Raw genomic sequence first — 16,581 nt, forward strand, 5'->3', positions numbered from 1 at the left:
GTAAAAATATTAGGGAAAAATCGTTTATTCAAATATAAAAATCAAAAGGAAGCCGAACCGTTATCAGTCACAATTCCATATACATTCAACAATAAACATTTGTGAGTCAATACTCACAAAGAGAATCAATAAATTGTTATGTCCAAGCAAACCGTCACCATTGTTGCCTTTTTGAACCGTGTGCAAAACGAATTTTTCAATGTACAATGTATCGATTTTTTCATTTTTTCGGACAGGTTAATGTGCATGACGTGAAACAAAAGAAAAACTATGACACAAAGTGGTGTCTCTGAGAACTGTGCAGGTGTGGTGTCTTACACAAAACTGATGACTGTACAAATGTTAGTGCAAATACGTAAAAAGTGCAGCTCAGCGGGAAGGTGAGAAAACCGATCGCACTTAAGAATAACCATTCAGATTACAATAATATGGTGGGGTTTTGTAGTGCAAGTGGTGATCTATGACAATTTGTGAAAATCTATGTATCGGGTAAGAACTTGTGTAGAATATCTGCCCAAAAATGTTAATCTTTTTGAACATTTCGAGGGCCCTTTTTATCCATATTAGGCTCAAGATTAGTGTTTTGTTTAAGCCTAAAAATACAAATCAATTTGAAATTTCAATTAGATAGTCATTTTAAAAATAATTTTTTATAGATTTTTTGGCCCAGAAAATAAGTTTCTGTTTTTAAAATTTTGTTTGAACATCTACCTGAGCATTACTGAAATATTCAATTAACTCGAGATGCTGAAAAGTGCCGGTGCGCGTAATTTTTTTGTATTCATTGAATTCTGCCATTTTGAATCATCAATTGAACGTAGACGACGATATCAGAAAATTACAAAAATTCTCCAAAAACTGTTGACCATAATTGAAAATCAGATTGGTAATTCCGTCTTGGCATGTTCATACCACCAGTCAGAAAAGTGTCACTAGAGAAAGTGAAAAATGAAACACATTTATCCTCATTTTTCGAGATTTTTGTTCGCAGACTGTCGCCAGTTGAATGATTGGCAAAAGATCTGATGCACTTGAGAAAAAAAATTGGAAAATTAAAAAAAAAATGGTGGCAACTATTTGTAATATGTTGGGGTAAAGGCCACGTGATAGTATTTTCAATTATGAATCGTTTTCCTGCAAGTTAGGATACACTGGTTTTTTGTGACTTCATAAAATAATTGTAATATGCGAGAACTTCAGGTTCTGAGCCTGAACTGTTTTGTACCACTTTTGCAAAATGGTTTTTTTCTGATAACCAGTCACCAAAATGTAACTTTTTTTTAGCCAAATAAAAGTTACATTTTGTGCCCCAAAGACCATTAATGTACTTAAATCAACGGATAAACGCCCAATCAATGACCACAATATTTATTAAAAAGTGATAAACAAATAAACAATTAGGTTCCAGACGTTGCAACACCGAGAAGTTGGAAAAATTTTGATTTTAGCTGAAAATGGGCCTTATTTTGCCGAACTTTGAATTGCCATAACTTTTTTTTTGGTAGGTTTGGACCGATTTGGGTCTAAAAAAGCAAAGTCTCAAATTTCAGTACTCCACCTTCAATTGTTCCTTTAATATTTGGAATCAATCCAAATGTTCACCGCTTTAAACGAAAACGGTCAGCACACCCGTATCAGTGTCTTACTTTCATACAAAACGTGGTACCAGCCTATTGATGCAATAATTCTTATCAGTGAAAATTTACTTGATAACTAAAATTATTAGTTTTGATTATACTTGGATTTCAACGAAAAACGGAACAGAGTACTTGGTTTTCTGGATAATAACTAGAAATGTGGAATGGTTTTCACAATTAACTGACTATTAAAGCAGCAAAAATAGTTCATTGTAGCTTTGATTTTCAAGTGAGCTAAACTATTGCAACAAACTTAAATATACATACGTTTTGAATCACATCAAAATACAGATAAGAGCATATATAATTTGGGGGAAAGCCTTTCAAAAGTCCTATTGTAATCCGGATAATCAAAATGAGCTGATGTCGTGTATGGGATTTAAAAAAATTAGATTGGGACTAAAATATGCAGCCAGAATTTTAAATTCAAATTGTTTTTATGCTCTATTATGATAACACGATAATGATGACAATTAGTTAAACGAAACAAAACGCGCTCTGTACGAATTGCACTTTGGGCATTAAATTTTCATGTCAAAAACTGATCAAAATGAATAACCCGAAGATGAAGGAAATAAAGTTGTATTTATGTTCTAGCTAAACTCACAATTTGTGGCAGGGTTTCAAAACTTGCACAAGTAAAGGTGCTTTTGGTTTTTGTTTTCACGTTTTGAATTACGTAGTGTATTGAGTTCTCAATGGATCTTTTTATGAGTCTAATTATTTTCAAAATTGCAATGTTGTGATATTTTGAAAACAACATTTTTGAAGTCTGTTTTTCTGGCATGAAAACAATGATAACACGCAGATACCTCACATTTGAAACAGCTTTAATCATTGACTATCTGGATATATTAAAGAAGATAATTTTAATGAAACGTACTATTTACTTGCATGTTTAAGCTCAGAAAAACACTACTCCTTATGTAAGACTAATATAGACAAGGGTGAAATTTTCAAAATGGTTAGCATTTTTGAGGCAGATACACAAGTACCAGAAATGACAATAAAACAAGTATAAATATATCACTAAAATGTTTTTAAGCGGAATAAAGACAACATGGCTGGAAACATCGCCTGCATACCCTGGAAGCCCTAACTAAACTTAATTTAATCCTACCGCCTATTACATTTCCTTCTCAAAAATTTCTTATAATCTGATTTAACATATCCTTTCCACAGTTTTTGACTCATATATTCAAAATATGTATAATAATAATAATAATAGTAAAGTTTATGCATGCGTATTGTTTATTCCAGTAGTGATATATGATTCCAAACACCAATATCAAATTCATACACTAGAAACGAATACCAGCCATCAACCTCATTGATTTGGTTGTTCAATCCAGAGGTCTCACACACCGATTTTACGCTACCTTCTGTGGTCACGCCCTTTTTTAGTATAAAAAGCTGCCAACGCAAAAAAGAAAATCATTTACTAAACGCCGACCTTCTCCCCACAATGTGCGCCGGTGTCTCTCTGCACACTCCACATTCTCTGCTGGTAAATTGACTGCGGCGGTGGCGACCATGTATCTTATCATATCGAATCAGTTTTGCTCCTCAGTTGGGCAACATACTGCCTCTCAATGTACACCACCATTCGATTGATAATATTATTCAATGCGGTTTTTTTTTCTACTTTCTTGTTGCTTTGAAGAATTGCAGTCGGTTGCAAGCTTAAATACAAATCCGAATTGTTATTAAAGCTACCAACCGGCTTCAAGTCTGAAAGAGCAGTTGAAAAAAGGTAAGCCTGTTTAAATTTGTTAAAGAGTAAAAAAAAAACAAAATGGATTTTCGATTAACTGAAAATGTAACGGAAATGAGAAATTTGAAAATCAAATCACACGAAAATGTTCCTGCCAAAAATCGTATTCTGCCATTAACAGTTGTGTGGACAAAAAAACCTTGACCAATAATATTTTCAGATTCAAAGTACATATTTTGGACTCCGTGGAGCTTGTCAAATTTTCCAGAATATCCAATGTTTACAAAAATAGTAATTAAAACAACACAACCAAAGAGAAACCCATTTGAATACCGTACAGAAATGCTAGGTAGTTTTTGAAATTTCTCAAAAATGTTTCTATTCAAAGGTGGAGTACTGAAACCTAAGACTTTGCTTTGTTAGACCAAAAAGGGCCCAAAACTACTAAGTTTCGTAATGAGACGCTCGGAAAATTTTTCAGAAAAAAAAGTAGGACGGCTCAAAGTTTTGAAAAAAGTTGCATATTTTCAGCTGAAATCTCAAATTTAGGCAACATTTATCTCCGCGAGTTGTGACTTTGAACTCGTATTAATCAATCACAGACGTAATGCTTTCAGCTACACTCATTTGGTTTTTTTTTTTCAATATTGGAAAACTCAAATTTATTGAAGTTATACATATAAATGATGTGATTATTTAAAACATTTGAAACAAAATAGTAACTCTTTGTAAAATATCTGAAGATCACGAGTCGATGTCAGCTTTCAAAAGCAATGTGCTCCCCGCTTTTGGGCTATCAATAAAATACACGTAATCATTATTGTCAGACAAGTGTAAAAACTGACATGACAGAGAGCTTTTGATATTTAGAACAACGGGAATATAGAAGGGTGAACAATCTCCAATTGGGTACTTGGTTGGCGCTCACAACTTTAGATGCCAACAGACTCACCAAACCATACTTCATTGAAATTTCAAATTTGTTGAATCAAAAAATTTGTGAACAAAACTATTATTCCTGCATACGTTTTTATTTTTAAGCTGGAGAGTTACCAGTAAGAAAATTGTTGACAAAATCTTTTTATGTGCTGGTTAAATAACCAAATATGTCAAACTTTGAAAAATTCTTCGAACTGTGGAAAAAGAGACAATTACTCAGTTATTCGTAAACTTTGTAATTGAGCAAAAAACAAACAAGACTGGCAAACCGGACTGAATCGAACGTCCGGCGTCAAGTTTTGACAAAAATAATCATTCAACTTTTAAATAAAAATTGAGTATGTAGGTTTTTCACGTCGCCCGAAAACTGTGTTTATGAGAAAAAATGTCCGCAATTTTTTCTACTCGACTGATGTGTTCAAACTTCCAACGTTTCACGTTCACGTTTCATTATTTTTTTAAAACCTAATGTTTTGTCAAAAACTTTGTTGGAAATATTTTTACGGATGGCAGAATGTCCTGCATCAAAATTAATATTGTTTTTTTTTTGTCGTCTATCAGTACTGTTAGAAATTATGGAAGTTTAAGTTATCAATTATTAATTTTCATCTGTCCGTAGTTTCAAAATTTTTTAAATAAAAGTTCAATAAAAAGTGCGTCAAAGAATCTTTTTTAAACATTTTGTCGAAAAACTTCGACTTCTAATACAAAACTGATGCCCTCGCGTTTAAGCAATTTTTAACATACAAACCACTCAGATTGAAAATTCCACTTTCGAGAAACCCTGAAAAACTAAAAAAAAAAACGTGGCCCACGATAATATTTGTTCAATTACAATTGAGTCTAACGTATTGAATTTGAATAGTTTATGTCTTTGAAAAATAAGTTTAGACAATGCCCTTATTGTATTCTAGTATTGTATTTTAGACTTGAAAAATCCGCAAGTAAACAGACCAAAGCTTAAAATAAGTGAGATTGGGCAGGCGCCACAAAAAAGTGGTTCCAAGTTAGGGCACAACGGGTGGTTAAAAAATTTGAATTTAACGTCTCTCAAAAAAATTATGGATTTTAGCCAATTACTTGTCGCCACCATTTTCTTGATATTTATGAAAAATGAAAATTTTGAACAAATACGAATAATTGTCCTTTACTGATCTCCAATACGTCGTTCAACAGGATAATCATCCGATTTCATATAAATAAATTAATTATTTTCTTCTTCCGTCTCCCGTTTTGACCTCAACAAAATCGCTTAGAATAGAGATGCACTATCCCAAAATCAATAATGATCTACCTGCTCTCTTCGATTGAATACCATGTAAATAGCAGACATACATTTTAAAAAGGATTAAAGGACGATCCGTTCTTCAAGTGCTATGCACTGCGGATCTGGGATTCAGGTACACTGCCTGGTGGTGATCCCTCTGGGCTGTAATTTAAGCCACGTCCTAGCCGGGGACTGTGGCCGATAATCCAGTCGTGGATTGCTCCACTTCCCAATAGAGGCTGGGTGAACCTAGGGGGTGAGGCCGGACTCGTGACCTCCAGACTGCTAGCGGCCACCACTACCGACTGAGCTATCTGCCCCCGAATAATTTTATTCTTTGAAAAAAAATAGCAGACATACATTTTCCCTAATTCAACCCCTTGCCCTCTTGCCATTCTCCAAACGTGACGAGACCATCTGCCGCGCTGAGACACCGCAGTGTTCCTCGTCGCACGTTTGTCTCGTTTCTTAGACTCTCCACTCTCTTGCGTGTACTCTCGCACATTGTCTCCTTATCCGGTCAGTTTTTTGAATGGTTCGAAGAGCCTCAAATCATTCCTTTATCTCACGTATTTACATGTAGATTTTCTTTATTTTCTCACCGCATTTATTCATAATTTTCAATACTTCTCAGAGCATTCTCGGCGCAACAAATCATTCTTTTTGCTCAGTCCCAAATACCTTTTCTTTTCTTTTTATCTCCTTGTTGCTGCGTCTCCGTATCTCTAACAACATTTTCGATTTCCCTAGCAATGTCGTTACTTTCTCGTAATTTCTCACTTTTCTCGTAATTTCTCACTTTCTTTCTCGCCGGACAAAAAATGTATACGAGTTCTCGCCCTTATTTTGAAAAACATCTAATAGAGACATACGAGAGTGATGAGTATCAGCGATATGTTAAATGGCATAGTCTGTCGCGGACCAGAACAAGCAGAAGTAATGAAAATATCATTTAAATTTAGAGGCATAAAATTCTGAATATTTTTTTAAACAGATAAAAAAATTCTCCAATTTTCAGAAAAATCTACATTTTGATGTTCTTATGAAAGACGATGCAAATTATTATTCAAGCTAATTCCTTCAAATCGTCCGTAAAAACTTACTGATTTTACCATTAGTTACCAAATGCACTGGTTTTTTTAACTCCTCAATTGAGTTGCCAAAATTATGAGCGATAGATGTTACTTTTTTTTTAGCTACTTGCTCCGATTGTTTTTCCTCTTTCTGTATCCTTAAATATACTTTGAAATACTTACCTGTTTCAGTTACAATGACGGATATGGAAAGTCAATTCGAAATTATCCGAACCGAAATCGTAAGTTCATTTTTTGCTTTTTTTCTACAATTACAATCCTATTTTCAGACTCTCGGAAATCTCACGGGATCCCTGCACACATTGCACCAAAACGTGAAGCTACAGATCTTCAGTGACGATCTCTGTCAGGCTTTTGACTCGTTCCTGATTTTCTTCCACAGAAGCGTATCGAGTTATATGGACAAATTAAAGTCACAAACTAACGACGATGACGACGACGTTGCTGATAGACTTTCGGCAGCGGAAGCTCACGTTTCGCTTCATTTGGGCAGATTTGTGGTAGGTCGTTTCACTTTTTAGTTTGTAGAAACTAAATATGGTTCTAAAACTAATTTAAAACGGAGTTAGTTTAGCCACTTTGTCGAGTCGAATGACCAAATATCATAATTTAACAAAACAATTCTGAAAGGCCCAGTTTTGCCACTGTTTTGGAATCGGACAAATTAATATATTTTTCGAATTAAGTTTCAAATATTAATATTTAAAAATGTAAAGATTCCAACATGACTTCTCTATAGTTTTCTCAACAAGTGGTAAAATCTCAGTTATTGCCAGTTTTTAAATCGAAACGCAAATTTTCAAACAATTTTCGGAAATTTTTACTATGATATTTGGCTTATGTTATCATAACTCCTCTGTTAAGAAGAACGAAAGAAATATATTTTGCAGGCCGAGATTCCAACATTCGCCGACGGATGCGATGTGTCTGGATTTTGGCACAGTCTACTGGTCAAATTGATTAATGAGATGTTTGGATTCTCTCACAAGACTTTTGGTATTTTAGAAAACCATTTTGCACAGCTATATCACAGTTTTTTTGCAGATCCAGCAGCAAAAGTCAAAAACAAGAATGCAATCAGTGCACTGTTTGAGGAATTTTTGGCAGCTGAAAAACCAGATAGATCCACTGCGTACGAATATATCTGCGTTATGTACATCAAATACCTTCAACAAATGAATCTGCATGCGGAGTTGGAGTTGTTCGCAGCAGAGGTTTGGAAGAGTTATATGGATGTACCAATATATAAAGTTTTCAGAAAATTGCTCACCCCCACGAGTACCAACAAGAAGGCAGTTCTTATTGGAAAGAAGAATGTCTTGCACTTCTGAAGGCTGCGGATAAGTGCACAAATAACCGTCTGAGAAACAACTTGCTCACAATCGGAAAACGTCTCTTCAACAACACTACTGCCAACATCTCCAAGCAAACTGAGGCGTTCTTTGCTATCCTCACTTACATCGATCTCTGTGACAATCCAGTCACCGCGGAAGTCTGGACCGGTTTGAGAAAAATTTGCAAAAGAGTCATTGAGCATGGAAATGAGGTGTTGTTCTTTGCAAACAACGAGAACTTTGACGAGAACTTGAAGAGTGCTCTGAAAGTTTTTGGTGAGGTTGAGGTAAGATTTTCATATTATGAAAGTTTTGTCTAAATACATTCATCATGATACAAAACGACCACAAAATTTTAGACTTTCTCAAATTTTCTATCAAAGCTTTTAAGGAAATCCAGAGCAAGGTCGCATTTTCCGACCTCTAGAATATTTTGACACTAAAGTGTGAAAATGGTAGAAAAACAGTTGTTTGGGTCGATAAATTTTCAAAATGTTTTACTATAATATCTGATCCTTTTGGCACCGTGGCACAGCTCAACCTTTGAATAAGTTTGGGGGCTCTGAAATATGTCAAAAAATGTACTGGAAAAATTCATATTGATTTTACAGAATCCTATTCGGCAAACAATTTCAATAATTTCAGTTGACACTCAATAGACGAATTGGAATGATCCAAAAATTGGAGAGAAGCGATCCACAAGATGGACATCAAATGGACTCTGCATTTTTCATTGATTATGGATATTATTATGTGATGAGAGCCTCCATTTTCCAGAGCGCTAAATTCATTGTTGGTGAGCAAGAAGGTAAGTCGAAATCAGGCGCTTGTGCACCGTACATCGTATTCAATTTCAGCCAAAGAGCAAACAGCGTTGGACATCAAGCAGGCGTCGGACTATTCTTATCACTATACAAATGTTCAAATCGCTATCAATGACGTTCTTGAATTGATTACTTCAAATTTTGAAAATTTGAGTGAAACAAGCTTGGTTGAAATGGGAATCTATCAGTATCTGGAGTCGGTAAGGAATACTTTAGGGCGGCGATAAGTCCTAAGCCAAAATTCATAAATTTTTCTTGTGTCGGTATTTTCTAAAAGTTTTGACCATCACTAGTATCCTAGCTCGCCATTTTTTGGAGGCTTCTATTTGATCTTGCTTGCTAACAAGTTTTTTCCTAAATTCTTTATTGACAGAAGCTTTTAATTCGGGGCGCTGAAAAGTTGTTAAAATTACCGTAAAATGGAATATGTACGAACTCAACTTTGTACTTAACTTTCAAAAAATTTATTCTATTTTCAGATTATTGACGCATGCTTTGACAATAGAAGAACAAAGGACCAGCAAACTATTTTCGACAAGGCTAACCAGCTTCTGAGCAAAACTAGTGAGATGTTGGGAAAGCACAGTAACTCATCCGAGCCTGTAACAAGTGCAATGGACGCTTCAGGACCCTCTCCTGACGAACATCTTGCAGACGATAACATGGATGACTAGTTGATAGAAAGCCAATGCATTCGTTCGACATCACCATTTGATTCACCAGTTTTCACATTTTTTTGTTATAGATTTCCAACTATGAGTCGTTTTGTTAAAAGGAGCATTTACAATAATGTTTCCTTTTCATGTTTTTGTGCATGCATTCCTGAATACTCTTTTTTATTGATTCCCTTGGTATTTCTGCATCTCATCCGTTACTTTTTGAAACAATACCTGTTTTCAAAGTTTTACCCTCCCTCAATCACACCTGTTTTGAAGTTCTTTCATAACTTTTGTGCGCCAACATTTCATGGATGTTTTTTTATGTTACTTTCATCTCGAGAATGTTTTTTCTCCATTTCAAGAATCTCGGTCTCACTTCTTCCCACCCGTTTTTCATTTAGAAATAAATTTTAAATTTCTCCAGTTTGCTTCTAAATATTTAATTGTTTTGATTTTTGGTTCTCTGAATGCACAAATTCATCAGGTTCTGTAGGTATAATTATGAAACCGCTTTGAGCAAGAAACCAACTTAAAAGGAAGTGTCGTTTGGAGCATCTCCAGGTCCTGGCTATGTCTCGGCTATGTCTCACTATCAGCTCAGACTGCCAGAGTCACTAATTTTAGTGAACTGCCAGAGTCACTAATTTTAGTGAACTGCCAGAGTCACTAATTTTAGTGAACTGCCAGAGTCACTAATTTTAGTGAACTACCAGAGTCACTATTTTTAGTGAACTGCCAGAGTCACTAATTTTAGTGAACTGCCAGAGTCACTAATTTTAGTGAACTGCCAGAGTCACTAATTTTAGTGAACTGCCAGAGTCACTAATTTTAGTGAACTGCCAGAGTCACTAATTTTAGTGAACTGCCAGAGTCACTATTTTTAGTGAACTGCCAGAGTCACTAATTTTAGTGAACTGCCAGAGTCACTAATTTTAGTGAACTACCAGAGTTACTAATTTTAGTGAACTGCCAGAGTCACTAATTTTAGTGAACTGCCAGAGTCACTAATTTTAGTGAACTGCCAGAGTCACTAATTTTAGTGAACTGCCAGAGTCACTAATTTTAGTGAACTGCCAGAGTCACTAATTTTAGTGAACTACCAGAGTCACTATTTTTAGTGAACTGCCAGAGTCACTAATTTTAGTGAACTGCCAGAGTCACTAATTTTAGTGAACTGCCAGAGTCACTAATTTTAGTGAACTGCCAGAGCCACTAATTTTAGTGAACTGCCAGAGTCACTAATTTTAGTGAACTGCCAGAGTCACTATTTTTAGTGAACTGCCAGAGTCACTAATTTTAGTGAACTGCCAGAGTCACTAATTTTAGTGAACTACCAGAGTTACTAATTTTAGTGAACTGCCAGAGTCACTAATTTTAGTGAACTGCCAGAGTCACTAATTTTAGTGAACTGCCAGAGTCACTAATTTTAGTGAACTGCCAGAGTCACTAATTTTAGTGAACTGCCAGAGTCACTATTTTTAGTGAACTGCCAGAGTCACTAATTTTAGTGAACTGCCAGAGTCACTATTTTTAGTGAACTGCCAGAGTCACTATTTTTAGTGAACTGCCAGAGTCACTAATTTTAGTGAACTGCCAGAGTCACTAATTTTAGTGAACTGCCAGAATTACTAATTTTAGTGAACTGCCAGAATTACTAATTTTAGTGAACTGCCAGAATTACTAATTTTAGTGAACTGCCAGAATTACTAATTTTAGTGAACTGCCAGAATTACTAATTTTAGTGAACTGCCAGAGTCACTATTTTTAGTGAACTACCAGAGTTACTATTTTTAGTGAACTGCCAGAGTCACTATTTTTAGTGAACTGCCAGAGTCACTAATTTTAGTGAACTGCCAGAGTCACTAATTTTAGTGAACTGCCAGAATTACTAATTTTAGTGAACTGCCAGAATTACTAATTTTAGTGAACTGCCAGAATTACTAATTTTAGTGAACTGCCAGAATTACTAATTTTAGTGAACTGCCAGAATTACTAATTTTAGTGAACTGCCAGAGTCACTATTTTTAGTGAACTACCAGAGTTACTATTTTTAGTGAAAAAAAAATTATTATATTTTTCCTGGTTCTTACAGTGGGAACTCAAAAGATATCCGCAGTTGACCTTTAATCAGTTGGTGACGCCATATCTGAAATTCACCCCCCGTAACGTGGCATTCTTCCAAGACTACGTTGAAGTTAACAATTTCAAACAATTTCAAAGTGGAGCATTATCTGGAAATATGTATATCGAACAGAAAATAACTACAAGCGTCTCAATACTGATTCATTTTGTCAAAAAAAAACGTCAACTAGTCCCGTCAGTTTTTGATTCTCTAAACATTCTCACTTCTCTCATCTCTGCTCTCTCTCTTTCTCCACCTTCTTCAATCACTTTGTGTGTTTTCGAAATTGTACCCGATCATGAGACACATCCCCATTTTTCTTATTTTAAAAAATAGTTCAACCTTGATATATCGAACGTGCCAAAATTCTATTTTCTTCCTCATTTCCATCATCAGTTTTCAAGAAAAACAAGCCAATTAATCTCTCACTCTGCTTGTGCTTTCTTGAACATTAAGCTTTCTCTAGAGTGTATGTCCCCGTTCGAAAACTCAGTGTGCATTTTGTAAATTTTGTAACCCAATTTTTTGCCGCCTTATAATTTTCCCCTAAATAAAATATTCTAACTTTTGATAGGTTTTCTGTTTTAAATTGCTCTTTCAGTGCAGACAATAGGCCAATTTTGTTTAATTTAGGAATTTCAAAATTTTGAGTTCTTCGTCTAGACAAGCTTGTTATTCCTGTTTTCCAAAAAAAATGTGAATAACAGGAAGCGCCTATCTGTTAATTTGTACTATTATAACAGCGTTGAAACAAAACCCTCGTCAGCTGTACTCCTCTATTTTTTATTTTACTGACTGTCTAGAAAATAAATAAAAATTTAAAGTTTCAGATGAATTTTCATGTTATTCTGTTTGCCACTTCCATCATCACAGTTTTAGTTTCGACCGGTGAGAAGCTATTAATACCCCAGACACGAAAATTTGCGCTCAAAATACGGTACCCGGTCTGCGCACGAGACGTGCGCCTTTAAAGATTACTGTAGTTTCCACTTGTCTTTGTTGCGGAATGTTCATCAATTTTTCATAGTGTTTCTATAACTTTTTATGTGCATGTTTTTCTAGAGTTTGAAGATAGACTACTCTTCAAAGGTGCAACACCTTTTTGCATTAAAAAAACATGTGGTGTCGAGACCGGGTACCTTATTTTTAGCGAAAAATGTTGCGTCTGGGTATTGATTTTCGGCATTTTAAAAATATATTTCTGGTTTCAGCAAGTTGTGGAAAGATAAAACGAGAGGTTCATTCTTCCGGATGCCCGAAGAATTCCGTTTACAAGGAATGCACAAACTTTTGCCCGGATAAAAGTTGCCAAAACATTCAAACGGTACATTGAAGCACGCCCCTTTCAAATATTGTTCATAGATATTGAGTTATTTCTAGGTATCAAGCTGCTTCTCTCTTCGATGTGGACCACCGGCTTGCATGTGTAAAGAAGGGCACGTTTATTTGGATGGAAATGACAAAAACAAAGGATGTGTGAGCAGAGAGACCTGCAATAAATTGAATAAGCTCCGTGACGCCCATGTTCTTTAATTTTATTTGCAAAAAAAAAAACAATGAAGATCATAAATTACTCATTTGATTTGAAAGTATCCTCAATAAAGCAATATATACAGCTACGCGCAACACAGCCTCTTCCGATGGAAATGCACCAATCGAGCGTCAAGTGGCTGCTGGCGCGTTTCTAGTGCCACACGTTGCGCGCTTTCGTCGTATTTGTAATTTCAATCGCATTTTTTGCTGTTTTGCTTTTCTGTTAATCTTTTATGAAATGTTTGGATTTTTCAAGTACAGTGATATCATTCTCATATTTAGCTGCAAAAAGTAAAAAAAAAAATCCATTAATTTCTCTCTGTATTTCTCCAGTTCCTTGTTATAGCTTTAAAATCATTTTGATTATTTTTACAAATACAATAAATACTTTTTTCCAGACAGAATGCCGGATCCACTGGAAGCCTCTATCAATCATATTTTGAAACAAAAAACTCTTAAATGGATTTTTGTGGGTGGAAAGAGAGGTGTCGGAAAGAAGCCGTTCAGTTGCTCATTGGCAGCTCAACTCAACACAAAAAGTCGTGGAAGAATTCTTCTCAGTCGATCCAGCTCACAACATTTTGGATGCTTTTAGCCAGAAATTCATTCAAACTCCAACACTGGTCGAAGGATTCGAAAATCTTTTCGCGATGGAAATTGATTCAAATTCAAATGGAGAAGGCGTAGAAATGGGAAATATCAAAAAAATGTTCCAAAATGCTGCACAAAACGAAGGTGGAAGCGGTGGATTCTCGATGGAAAAAGACTTTCTTCAAAGCTTTGCTGGAGGATTTCCTGGGATCGATTAGGCAATAAGTTTCGGGGAAATGATAGAGTTAGTGTCAATGATTCTGATTTTTCTAATATAGTATTTTTTCAGGTTGATAGATTCTCTTGGCTTCGACGTTGTGGTCTTCGACACTGCTTCAACTGGGCACACTCTTCGTCTTCTTCAATTCCCAACAATTGTTGATAATTTTTTTACCAAAATTCTTTCACTTCAAGGAATGTTAGAACCAATGTTGAATAACATCGGTGGAATGTTTGAAATGGAAGATGATGAAACGCTTGAGACGATGATGACAGCTGCAGTGAAAGATTTGGAAAGGATGAACGCACAGTTCAAGGATCTTGTTAGTTTTTCAGATAATGTATAAGTGCTTTTTAAAATTATTACGGAGAGATATCACCCAGGCGCAAAAAGTACGGTATCTGGTCTTGGCACGGAAATAAAAAAATGTTAGTTACGTGCGAAAATGTATGAGCCTTTAAAGAATACGATAACTCCAAACTCTCGTTGCTGCAGAATTCATCAATAGTTAAATGCAAAACACATTTTTATAAAAAACTATAAAAATTCCAAAAAAAAAATTATGCAGCAACACGTTTGAAACTACAGTAATCTACAGTAAAGGCGCACGTTTCTTCTGCTTTTCATAGAAAATTTGTCGAGACCTGGTATCAAATTTTGTGCGCAAAATTCTGCGTTTGGGTAATATGCTTGTTTTTGGATCTCTACAATTATATCAAGGGCAACTTCTAGCTTGATCCATTGGATTCAGAGATTTCAAATCATCAAAATTTCTGCACAGTATTCAAATTTTTATTTACAGAACTGCACCTTATTCGTCTGCATCTGTATGGCCGATTTTCAAGCCGAACGACATATTCAGGAGTTGTCCAAACAAGGAACCGATACTCATAATATTATTGTCAATCAACTTCTCATTCCGGATATCGATGAAAATGGAGCAGTTTCAAGGCGAAAATGTGCACAACAAACCGGCCAAGCTTCAACTTCTGATCCAACCCGAGGTTAGTTTTATTTTTTATAGATTTTTGAAACAAGTTCATCGGAATTTTTCAGGTATGTTCTCGTGCAACTTCAGCAGTATGCACTTCAGGACCTCTTCAACACTTAACCGTCATCTTCTCAACATTCATATGGAACCACAAATAGGACTGGAACGAGTGGAGATGTAGTGCCGATTGCAAAGTCTCGCAATCTTCCGGGAGCACTTCTAACGCAGCCTGCTCAAGTTCATGAAGTATAAAAAAGAACACACCCATCATCCACGACGTCGGCTGCAGAGACTTCAGAAACAACCGAAACCATCGGGACTACGTATCTTTGGAGCGTCCGGTGTGAACTCCCGGCTCCAAAATGGTGAGTAGAAATGTTTTCTTTTGACGATTTCTCAAATAATAATATTCCAGTTTGGTGGGACAACGAAATGGAGTAGATGGATGCTCAAATCCCAAGACTACAATCCATCCATGTATAATTACCCGAAATGTCATACATCTTTTATTTTTCTAGTTTTAAACTTGCAAAACTTGTAATACCCCAGTTGTTAAGTGTTCCGTGTTACATATGTATGAATATAATTGTTTGTTAAATGTTTGTTAGTCAAGATCATTTTATACTGTATTTCTCTTTGATTTGATTATACCTTTACAACTAGATGAATAAACAAAATATAAATGAAATTGAAGAATTAAATTTTTTTCTGCATGCACAACATTTTATTTTTTCTGCATACACAACAACGTGTAAGTATACAATAAAAACAATTAGTTCAAAAACACTTTTTTTCTTTCAGTAATTTTTGATTTTTTTTTTGAGCTCCTCGATTTCGACGTTTTAAATGTTTTTTATGTAAAAAAAATCTGTGACATATCTGTGACAATTTTTGTATAAAAAATCATTAACTTTGAACGAAATTTTTTTTTTGAGAATTCTTTGACAACCAAAAAAGTTAAAATACAAAAGCATTTCACGCATAAAATAAAAAAAAAATTTCCAAAATGACAGGAGTATAATACACAAGCACCACATTTTTAAATGCTTTTTTTTCGTAAGTTTTTTATTTCGTTTTAGCAAGGTTTTTTCTGTGACTATCGTCGAATAAAAATCATGGTTGCTAACATAACTTCCCACAATTTCAAAAAATCGGTATAAAATAAAAAATGTCATGAATTTCGACTCAAGACATATTGCCACCTCTAATAAGAAAGTAAATTTAACTAACTGGACAATTTTTCAACAAAAAAAAGTGCAAACTAGCTGGGCGTCCTGCTTTTGAGATAACTTAACAAACTTCACTTTGGACTTCTCTGCATTTTCTAAGTCATCAGAAATCCGAAAAAAAACACGTATTGGATTCTTGAGACTTTGAATCAAATGTTGTTTTATCCAATTAGCATTGATAACGAATGATTGAAAAGCATACCAAACATGACTTTGTCACATGTGTCCAGAAAATGATTGATCAGAAATTATGAGACACTTCTTTGGAAAAGCTAGGCCTCAAAACATAAAAGTGAATAGATGAGTAATGAGTAATGGTTGTTCTTTCCCGCCCTAGTATTTTGCTTCTCTCATTTCTGCCCGATTTCTCCCCGCTACTGCTGCTGCTGTCGTCGTCGACGCCGCCGCCGCCGTCACCACCGTCTAA

At 35.2% G+C, this 16,581-nt stretch overlaps 2 protein-coding genes, 1 long non-coding RNA gene, 2 other non-coding genes and 1 pseudogene across 6 annotated transcripts; 4 read left to right on the forward strand and 2 right to left on the reverse strand.

The window, feature by feature from the left end:
- Nucleotides 1–11: 11 nt before the first annotated feature.
- linc-150 lies at nt 12–1,375 on the reverse strand. Its single transcript, NR_102168.1, has one exon. It is a non-coding gene; the product is annotated as a long non-coding RNA linc-150 (long non-coding RNA).
- A 1,908-nt stretch (nt 1,376–3,283) lies between these two features.
- Nucleotides 3,284–3,380, forward strand: mir-75. The gene has a single exon (NR_001273.2). It is a non-coding gene; the product is annotated as a pre-microRNA mir-75 (primary transcript).
- Nucleotides 3,381–6,815: 3,435 nt separating this feature from the next.
- F47G3.3 (KIF-binding protein) lies at nt 6,816–9,917 on the forward strand. The gene is made up of 8 exons (NM_076029.4): nt 6,816–6,872; nt 6,921–7,151; nt 7,542–7,647; nt 7,696–7,865; nt 7,910–8,272; nt 8,631–8,793; nt 8,843–9,009; nt 9,289–9,917. Exons 1-8 carry the CDS (start codon nt 6,828–6,830, stop codon nt 9,481–9,483), a joined length of 1,440 nt encoding a protein of 479 aa, NP_508430.1. The 5' UTR covers nt 6,816–6,827; the 3' UTR covers nt 9,484–9,917.
- Nucleotides 9,918–12,412: 2,495 nt separating this feature from the next.
- F47G3.4 (TIL domain-containing protein) lies at nt 12,413–13,166 on the forward strand. The gene is made up of 3 exons (NM_001270065.5): nt 12,413–12,478; nt 12,802–12,914; nt 12,971–13,166. The coding sequence occupies exons 1-3, from the start codon at nt 12,421–12,423 to the stop codon at nt 13,121–13,123; spliced, it is 324 nt and encodes a 107-aa protein (NP_001256994.2). The 5' UTR covers nt 12,413–12,420; the 3' UTR covers nt 13,124–13,166.
- Nucleotides 13,167–13,521: 355 nt separating this feature from the next.
- Nucleotides 13,522–15,595, forward strand: asna-2 (annotated as a pseudogene). The gene is made up of 5 exons: nt 13,522–13,958; nt 14,004–14,256; nt 14,737–14,938; nt 14,991–15,290; nt 15,341–15,595. Coding segments are annotated over exons 1-5 (1,447 nt in total).
- Nucleotides 15,596–16,435: 840 nt separating this feature from the next.
- F47G3.8 lies at nt 16,436–16,581 on the reverse strand. Its single transcript, NR_070493.1, has one exon. It is a non-coding gene; the product is annotated as an Unclassified non-coding RNA F47G3.8 (non-coding RNA).

Source organism: Caenorhabditis elegans, chromosome X, assembly GCF_000002985.6.
Source record: "Caenorhabditis elegans chromosome X".
Classification (NCBI taxonomy): domain Eukaryota; kingdom Metazoa; phylum Nematoda; class Chromadorea; order Rhabditida; family Rhabditidae; genus Caenorhabditis; species Caenorhabditis elegans.